The sequence below is a fragment of the Pempheris klunzingeri genome, chromosome 12, assembly GCF_042242105.1.
Source record: "Pempheris klunzingeri isolate RE-2024b chromosome 12, fPemKlu1.hap1, whole genome shotgun sequence".
Classification (NCBI taxonomy): Eukaryota; Metazoa; Chordata; class Actinopteri; order Acropomatiformes; family Pempheridae; genus Pempheris; species Pempheris klunzingeri.
In genome coordinates this window covers 16,749,769-16,759,542 of record NC_092023.1, presented here as the reverse complement: position 1 = coordinate 16,759,542, position 9,774 = coordinate 16,749,769, and the positions used below count along the sequence as shown (strand labels likewise).

Sequence of the window (9,774 nt, the reverse complement as noted above, 5' to 3'; positions counted from 1 at the left end):
AATATATGAGGATTTAATTCTATCGTCGTTTGATGACAGAAGTTTCGGCACACTTCGATCTATGCAGTAAATCACTTTAATAGCTGAGCTGTTGGTCCATCAGACCTTCATCAGAGAACCATTGTAATAATAATCCTTTAATGGTCAATTTTTGTACAGCATACTTCACAGCACACTTTACAACTTGAAATTAGTTCTCTGTATTTAACCCATCATATGTACAAACACATGCCCCACACTCATGCACATGCATATGAACAGAGGGCAGCCATACAAGGCGCCCGGGGAGCGATCTTAGGGGGGGGGGTTAAGGGCCTTGCTCAAGGGCCAAAGTGGCGCCGGCGACGCTGATGTGATGGCGGTGCTAGACCTGTCGTCCTCTTGGTCACCACAAACAAGTCTTCTTTCCTTTGGGGGTTCTCTCAGTCCATTGGCAGCATGTAGGACACCTGTCTGCACCCTGATGGCTCCACCTCTTGGGAATTGTAGTGGCATACAAATGGAGGCATATCTGCTATAAATTCCACAACAAAAAAACAGGATAGACGATAATTAGCACAGGAGCAAACAGGAAGCATCTTTTAGTGATATCATACAGTTTCAACAACAACAAAAATCTGTTCTTGTTAAAGACACTTAAGATTTAATGGTTTTAGTTCGTGTTTGTTATCATTTTTTAATTAATTTATTCAGTATGTTTTTAAATTATTATTTTCCTACAGATAGTTGTGAAAATCAGATTAGATTAGATTCACTTCATTGTCGACCTCAGTGTTTTTGGCTTCTCCAAAAAATGGCAAAAGTACAAATATTGCACAGCTTCAGGAACATACACAAACATGCAGAATATACCATAACAATAGTACAAATGGTCAGGTAGCAGCGAACTACATAAATAATTTTGAAAGTAAAACTTTACGGGTTCATGCTGATTATCAGTTCATACCGCAGCCATCCAGAGGGACTAAAACTAAGGCGGAGTGAGTCATCTTGTCACCAGGCGATCTTTGGTGCTAGCTAAAGGGCTACAGCTAACCAGCGTCCAGCGGACACCGGCCAGCGCCGCTCCTCGCTCCGGTATGATGCCAGGCGACAGCAGCATGACCTCCATCGTTCAGAGGATAGCTCGGCAGGCCCTCGTCACCTTCAGGAGCCCGCCGCGGCTCGGTGAGGAGGTCGGCAAATCCTTCCTGGAGAACCAGAGCAAACTGAAGAGCCTGATGACTGAAGTTCGAGCGGCGGACCTGAAGCTCGTCCCGCGGAGAGCCGACGACGGCTCGGCCGCTCCTCCGCTGCCCTACCACCACGGCGCGCCCCCGGTTACCTACATGCACATCTGCGAGACGGAGCGCTTCAGCATGGGGGTGTTTCTGCTGAAAAGCGGCGCCTCCATCCCTCTGCACGACCACCCGGGGATGCACGGCGTGCTCAAAGTCCTGTACGGCAAGGTCAGGATCAGCTGCTTCGACCGGCTGGAGCGGCCGGCCGGCGGCCCGCAGGTGGCGCCGCCGCCGCCTCTCGCCCCGGCCCAGATGGACGCTCTGCGGCGCTCTGTGCTTCGCTCCACCGGGGAGTACACGGAGGAGAGCGGGCCGTGCGTCCTCACCCCTGACCGGGACAACCTGCACCAGATCGACGCCGTGGACGGCCCGACGGCGTTCATGGACATCCTGGCCCCGCCGTACGACCCGGACGAGGGCAGAGACTGCCACTATTACAAGGTCCTGACAGAAGCGGAGGCTAAAAACACAGAGCAGAAGGAGAAGGAGGTCTGGCTCGTGGAGATCTCGCAGCCTCCGGATTTCTGGTGCGGAGGGGAACCGTACCCGGGCCCGGAGGTCTGCCTCTGATCCACCTGACTGACCTGCTGCAGCCACTAAATGTCTTCTCTTCTCCGTCTGGTCTGGTTCATGCACCCTGTAGAGACACAAGGCTTTCTGGGCTTGGTTGGACTAACTCATCATCAATCCATGTGTCAGCAGCATGTGAAGCCAAGAAGCAAATCAGAGGGTGAACTGTGAACGATGGGCTTTATTTTTGACCATGACAGTAGCACTGCAGAGTAGGAGACCACCTGTTCCTTTAGGGAAATGATTCAGCACACAATAAGTGACCTCATTGTTTGCTATATTGTGTTAACAGTGCAGTGATGAATAGCTGCAACAAGGTGAAATATAATAACTCAAGTTTCCATTTCACCAGAGCAACAATTGGAGCCGCGGGCAATGGAAAACAACACCTTGTTTGCACTGTGATCCCTCCCTGAATGTGGATTAAGGATATTATTGACAGGAAAGCATCACCATTACACTTTTAATGCTCTTACTGGTTCTCTGTATTATGGCGCCGCCAAATAACACATTTCAGATGATACTTTTGCCACCAGAAAGGGCGTTTCAGGCCCCCAAATCCTCTGACGGTATCAGTGTCCATTTTGGTCCTGTAATCTTTCTCTGAACTGCAGACGTTTGAGTCTCTTGAGTTTAAAAGCAGCAAAACCTCAGGACACCTCTGGCCACTGAGGTCACATGCACATCTGGGTTCATCTGACGCATTCACTCTCACTAAAGGTGGTGCAGTTTTATAAACCAACATCATGTTAGCAGCCGAAAGGAGTTCACAACCCAAAAAGCACCAAAGTTGGAGTTAAAATGACTCGAGCAGTGGGCTAAAATAAAACCCATTGAGGTGCCAGGAAATGACAAATTGATGATGTGCAGGGTGCTAATGCTGCGTTCAGGGAAAGTCGAGAAGTCTGATCTCGCCAAGAGATTTACACGTAATTTCAGCTTTCAGTCTTGCATGAAGTACTTTGTGTCTTACTGACAGTCGCTGCCTGTTGAGTGATGGATGCACTGAAACATAATCGTTTTGAATTGTGGTGTACCAGTTGAGGAATTCCAGACTTCTGACCGCATCTTGAACGCAGCATTACCAACCAGTGTGCCCAAACCTGAGCTGAGCTGAGCTGAGCTGAGGGGAGTTGTCTCTGTGGACGGGACCACGGAGGGACTGTGTCCATGCATTTCAATCGTCTTCCTGCTAATGGCTTCGTGACGTTTGCATTTCTCACATTGCAATTAGGACTCTGCCGTCTGTTTTTTCATGTCTGTTTTTCCAGAGAAGAGTTTGATCCTCAGGGCTGATTTTCAGGAGATTGTTTGTTTGAAAGATGTGAACTAAATTAGGTGTTTTAGCACAAATTCTGTCCATCGCTACCACACAAGAAAAACAGTTGCATCAATTAATCGATTAGTTGTCCACTGTTAAATTAATAGCAAAGAATCTTTAATTTAATAAATTGGTTTGAGTAATTTCTTTTTTAAAGAAAAATACAGTCAAAATTCTCTGATTCCAGCTTAAATGTGAATGTTTCCTGGTATCTGAGTGGACAAAACAAGACATTTGAGGACGTCTTGGGTTTCAGGGGAACACTGACAGATTTTATGGACCAGACAACTAATCGATTAATTGAGAAAATGATCGACGGCGAAAATAATTGTTTGTTGCAGCCCTAATTTTCACTATTCAGCCACAAATTCAGAAAATGTCAGTCCGAAGAGAAAATAAGGATCATAAAAACTGTTTTTGTTGCACTTTCAGGCTGGAATCTTTCAGACAGGGTAAAACTGAGAAATCGGGTTTATTCTCAAGTTTATTGGGTGAAAACTGATGATTTCCAGGCTGAGGCTGAATAAATTGCTGAGCCAGTTAACAGTTAAGTAACATTATGGCTCATGTTGGAGGGTTCAGGCCGGTTTGTATGTAGGTGTTAGATAATGATGCTTATAATGGAACCAGCGGAGGCACAAAAGTGAAGCAGTTATAGTCAAATAAAGATCTCTGCTCACACAGTTTTAGAGAGTGGGACTGCTTGTAATGTGAGTTTTATTTGAAAGTACATCGTAATTTGGAAACAAAGATTGAAATGTGCTGTATGTTGTGTCACTGTGGGCATCTAGACTATACAAGTCTTCTAATTAGCAGGTGTTTAATCAACAGAAAGCTCTTTAAATCCAGAATCTGATTCTCCAAATCCAGTTGTTGTAAAATGAGCAGTAACTGTGCTGATGTATTTTGCCTGTAATGAAGGTTTTTCTCTCTTTGTATAAAATGTGCTGTTTATTTTTGCCTTAATGTTCCTGCTTTACCCGCCCCAGGCTTCAGACTGATGAGCTGTTACTGAAAGGATAAAGAAAAAAAAGCTCCGGGAATGATTCCCTCAGTACGATTCCCACCTCTGAAACATGTCACCACAGTAAAACCTCCTGAATCAAGTTGCAGACCTAAACTTTTTTGCACTTTCAATAAAACTTTAGATTTCCGAGCACTGAGCACTCCTTTAGTTTAGATATAGAAAGCTCTGTATGGCTGATGTCTTAGAGGAAGTGTGTTAAATGGGAAAAACATGCGTCACAAGTAGCACGACCCTGAAGTGATGCTATGATATTCTATCAGTTGTGAGTGTTGTCTGCGTAGGAGTGTATCTATAGTCATAATTTAGAATATGTTTTGCACAACACAAGCACTTTTGGTTCCGGCTTATCGGTTAGAGCGAGTGTTGTATCTTGTTTTTGTTCTGGACGTTCTCAAAACAAGAGGAGAAGAGACGCTGCTCTTGTGCAGGTCAAAAACATTTTATGGTGATTAAAGCTCTAATTTAACATTAGAAGAACATTTTGTCGTAATATCAAGGTTTCTAATTAACAAAGTTACATGGGCTTCGTGACAAAAGTTATGTCGGAGTAATTCAGCACCAACCTTCTGGGCTTGTTTCCCATTTTGAAACTAAGTCCTGTGTTCAACTCATCCGTCCACCTCGATCTCCACCATGTTACACGGACCTACACAAATGTTGTCGCTACGTTTGTGTTGTTTTCTGTATTGTGAATGGGCATAAAATGTCACAAAATGACATTTGAAAAGACAAACAGGCGTTGTGATAACAAACAAAATTATTTAAGACTTTGGTTTGTTATTCATATGCCAGTTGTTGAGATCATCCTGACTTCAAACAACTTTCTCCTCTCACTTGTGTGAGCAACAACATCACAGTACGCTCCGTTATCTCCATTTGTGAGAGCAACTACAAACACTTCTACCTTTAGGCATCGTTGGACGGCACGTTGTACAGGGCTGGGAATCCTTGGGAATCTCACAGTTTGATCCTAAACTGATTCTTAACTAAGTCAACAGAAAAGCGGGCACCAGATCCAGTCTCTCAGTCCAGTGCACTGTGTTGCCAAACCATTCACTTATTTAAAAATATAACTACACTAATTAGGAAGCATGGCTGTATGAGAATATAGAAATCAAAGCGTAATTTAATGATCAGCATCACTGAGTAAATGTTTTTGTGAAGAGTGAGTTGGTCAGAGCTCCACTCGCTCTAGTCTCTGTGTGGCGGTGTACGATCGAGGCAGCAGTAGACCAGCAACTCCTGTTTTCTGTGTGGTGAAATTAGTGTTTTTATCAATGGAGTCTGGTGGTTTTGAAGAGAGCGACTGTTTACTGGTCTGTCTCTGTAGGGATCTTTTCCATTATGTTGTCAGACACTTAGAAAAACAATCTGAGTCTGTCAGTGCAAAAAGCAAACAGTGGACTTACTTTGATCAAGTGCAGTTGCCCCAAAGAATTACATTGCAGCCTGTTTGTCTGCTGCTGGTTGAGTTGATCTACTGGACCAGTTCCAACACTTTTTGTACCTACCAGTCATTTAGACACCAGAATATGTACAAATATGGCCCAGGTTTAAAAATACATATGTACATATGCCAGAAGCAACAACAGCAGACGCCACAATAACTTGACAAGTCAACATTTATTTGCATTGACAAGAAGCAGAATAAAAGCTTTAGTGCTTGACTTGTTTGCATAAAAATTATAAAACACAAAAAAAGAACTTTTTATTTGTCCAGTGGCTCTTTCTCCTTCACACATTCATCAGGTAGAAATGCTGGTTGTATCTTTACTTAGCATCAACTGGTCCGTGCATACACCTGAAAAGTAGCCAAAAATAAAATCTAAGCGAGAAGAAACTGATAATCAGGCTACAATCTCATAAAATCCCAACCAAGTTACATGTGCTGTATGTAATATCAGGTGTTTACACGTAAATGAAACAAAATAAGATATATAATAGTTTCAACATTTCTAATATTGTACAAAACCAGGTTAAAAAAAGCTTCATTTTGCTGCATTTAGCCATAAAAGTTTCCCACCTTAGCCCCGCCTTGATTTGTGATGTCACAGCGTACCTTGGGGGTACTCTGACATCATCCTTTACTCCAACAAGCATCTTTTACAATATTGTACAGCAGGTAGATGCTAAAACAGTCAGTTTTAATTAGAGTTCTGTTTTTATGTTTATATCAGTTTTTCAAAATGTTGCAGGTTGATACAGAAGGTTATTTGGGCCATTGACATTCAGACTTTATTTTTTTAATAAAACAAATAACAAAATAATAAGTCTTCTGTAGTTTAACATATTTCAGTGTAATAACATCCATTTAAATAGATGAGGGTCATTAGTGATATTTAGTCAACACAAAAACTGACTGTGTGTATCTATCAGTGTAAAACATATTTGAACTATAATATGAGTTGACATCTTTTCAGCCAGGTTGTGGTTCAGTAGCTTTTGTTGAACAGTGGATGATATTCCCAGCTCAGTAAATTAGAATTTAGATTGATGTTTAGACACAGGATGAACTATAAATTGCATTTCAAGTGAAACTATACTGCTGAGTCAATGTATTTTGCTGAGATTAACAGGTTTTGTGCATTTAAGCGCAGTTGAAACCAAACCACCCACAGCTGGATTCAGACTCAGCTGACTTGCAGGATTTTATGGCCTCACCTTTGCAGCCTGAATTGTGATTGAATCCCTGAGAGTATGAAGCATAGACAGTAGACACACAATGCTTTGCCACAGAGCACTAAAGCAAGCTGTAGCAGGGGGGCACATTGTGGCATTTTTAATAAAGACCATTGGCACACTGACATAAACTGCAATGGTTGTACAGTGTCTTCAGTAGAGTTAACCAAACTCCCTTTACATGTTTTCTAAGTGATAGATAATGAAGGCATGACCAAACACACTGTTTCTGATTCTCCCTGATTTTTCTTTTTTGTTGTTGAGATATGGCTTCCAGGAAGATTTCTTCCTTTTTGTGAGAATAATTTAAACTACAAGATCAATGTTGGGCTCTGATCCAGCTCATGTTCAAATCCAGAAAGTTTACATTCAGCAGCATCGGGCCGTGTGCGCGGAGGATTAGGACGCAGAGGACCTTTTCTCCTTCTGCCGGAGGTGAATCTTCATGTGCCTCCTCCTCTCGTCGCTCCGGGCGAACTTCCTCCCGCACTGGTCGCAGGAGAAGGGTTTCTCCCCGGTGTGCGTGCGGATGTGGGTGGTGAGGTGATCACTGCGGCTGAAGTTTCTCATGCAGATGCGGCACTGGAAGGGTTTGTGGCCGGTGTGGATGCGCAGGTGCCGACTCAGCTCGTCCGACCGGGAGAACCTGCGATCGCAGCTCTCAGCTGGGCACGGGTACGGCCTCTGGTGAACTGGCGTCTTGCTCGGCCGGTTTGGGTACTTCCTTGGTCTCAAGATCGGCCTGAGAGGGAGGTTCTGGTGGCTGGGGAAAGCTGCGGCCATCGGACCCTCGGCGGCCGGCGAAGGCGCACCGAGGGTAAAGTTCCTGATGGTGTTGAGAGGCGTGAGAGGCGGAGGCACCCTGAGGGAGTCCAGCGGGTACGAGAGGGATTTCCTCTCTGGGAAAGCCGTCTGGATTTCTCTCTGGCAGCTCTGCTGGTAGAAGCCTCCGTACTCAGGCATGATGGACAGCAGCGCCGCGCCGTCTACAGTCGGTTTGGGCACAGAGTTGTAGGTTTGAGGCGGGTGGTAGGACAAAGCGCAGGTGGACGTCGCCAGGTAACCCCCTGCCGACGGGTCCTGGTACATGTCCCCGCTGCAGGAGTAGGAGGGGGTCGGGTGAGGATGGGGATGGGGGTGAGGGGGCGCGTACATGTGGCTGATGTCCGGTTGGCCGTGCGCCATGGCACCGTCCCCTGCGTTCTCAGCGTCTCCTCCTCCTCCTCCTCCTCCTCCTCCCCCTGCGTAAAGACCGGGTGATGCTGAAGGCGATTCCGACACCGTGACCGACCCCGGGGTGGCGATGTTAGCGCTAACCACGTTGATGACGTCCCCCGGTGTCCACGGTCCTCCTGCGCCTCTGGAGTCCACCGAAAACTTGCCGGTAAACGCCACGGGGTGCGTGCGTAAAGTTGCCACGTACTGCGCCAAGTCTCCCTGGAGAAGCAGCTCAGGTGCGCTCTTCTCGTCGAACAGAAGATCACCTGAAATATGTAGAAAAGTAAACTCAGTTAGAATAAAAAAATAAACCAACATGTTAACTTTAAACACTTCACCAACTTTAATACCTTTATGCTTTATCGTCACAACAAGTCAGACATTTGAACTTTCACTCAAACCTCCATCAAACCACCACAGAACAACACTAAATCTTACCGCTTTCATTCTCATCGGGTTTCCCTTCATATTCTTCCTCCCCTACAGCCTCTTCTTTAAAAACAATCGACGTCTGTGAAGACAACCCCCCCTCCGCTGTGTAATCTTTAGGGACACTTTCTACAATTCCGCCGAGAGACACAGAAACTTCATCAACCACCTTAGCTGTCATTCTCTCCTTGAGGCCGAGATTAGGCGATTTAAACTCGTTAGATATTAAAGTCACTCTCTCCAGTTTTCTGCCTAACCGACTCTCACACACTGCGGATATTTCCCCTCATTTTGCCTGTTAACCCTTGTCCGTTCCGCCTCTCATCTCTTGTAAATAACTCCTGGAAGGTGCAGTATGGTTATAAAGGGGATCTCTTGATGTCCCGTTGCGTCATTCACCAAATATGGACTTGGGTTTACGAAAAAAAAGAGGGAACTACAGAAATAGGACTGGTGGAGCTCGCCGTGACGAAACGTGGAAACAAAATGACAAAAACACACGCTGCAGTTGAATTAAATACACGCAAAACTCGCGAATCTAAATGGTGGGCTTTTATTTCATCATCCAGGCCTCTCACAGACACCGGCACCTGCTTCGTGCTGCTCTCACACTCATGTAAAAAGATATTAAAAAGCTCCGTCATTCGGAATTCCGGTCACACTTTCTCCATAAATGGATTCTCCGGTGAGATGAGAGGATCTCTGTCCGCTTATATGGCTGGTATCCGGATAAAGTGTGTTACAGCGCGTTGTCTTTGTGCCAGCTGAGCCCACACACTGACTGCACAGACCCATTTGTTTAGTCAGGGACAGATTATTGCTCTGACTCTGAGTCTTGCTATTGTTGACCAGCTGAGGTAGAGATGGGCTGATCAGTGATTCTCAGGTCCTTCAAGAAGCTGCTTGGTCTTGCTGGTTGGACAGGAGAACACAAAAGCGTGCCTCTATGCAATCATTTCGCCTGGTTTTAATGAAGATGTAAGGCACTCAGGCGTAGTGCACCGCAGGATGTGCTGCTGAGAGAGAGAAAACCTGCAGCTGCAAATGTTTCAGGAAATGCACCTCATGCATGCCTGTCTTTATCTCACAGATACACACATTTCCATATTTAATTCACTGAGGAGACAGGGCATTGTTTTGTTTTATATATGTGCTGACATTGAGTCTGTTTTTGTCCAAAGTTGACAAAGCCACCATCACACACAACTCATTTTCATTTTATTTCTAGGAGTTAACATTATTGTGGTTAA

At 45.0% G+C, this 9,774-nt stretch overlaps 2 protein-coding genes across 2 annotated transcripts; one reads left to right on the top strand and one right to left on the bottom strand.

Annotated features, from left to right (window-relative positions):
- Positions 1-1,079: 1,079 nt before the first annotated feature.
- Positions 1,080-2,317, top strand: adob (2-aminoethanethiol (cysteamine) dioxygenase b). Its single transcript, XM_070841239.1, has one exon. It carries the CDS (start codon positions 1,080-1,082, stop codon positions 1,848-1,850), a length of 771 nt encoding a protein of 256 aa, XP_070697340.1. The 3' UTR covers positions 1,851-2,317.
- Positions 2,318-7,276: 4,959 nt separating this feature from the next.
- On the bottom strand, positions 7,277-8,705 carry LOC139211176 (early growth response protein 2b-like). Its single transcript, XM_070841452.1, has 2 exons — positions 8,534-8,705; positions 7,277-8,361 (listed from the first exon to the last, which is right to left on the bottom strand). Exons 1-2 carry the CDS (start codon positions 8,703-8,705, stop codon positions 7,277-7,279), a joined length of 1,257 nt encoding a protein of 418 aa, XP_070697553.1.
- Between the last annotated feature and the right edge of the window lie 1,069 nt (positions 8,706-9,774).

Excerpts from the sequence above, each read along its gene's own strand:
- adob (XM_070841239.1), top strand. The coding sequence starts at position 1,080 with ATGATGCCAGGCGACAGCAGCATGACCTCCATCGTTCAGAGGATAGCT.
- LOC139211176 (XM_070841452.1), bottom strand. The coding sequence starts at position 8,705 with ATGACAGCTAAGGTGGTTGATGAAGTTTCTGTGTCTCTCGGCGGAATT. Across the intron at positions 8,362-8,533 it reads ACCCGATGAGAATGAAAGCG|GTGATCTTCTGTTCGACGAG; the intron begins GTAAGATTTAGT and ends TACATATTTCAG.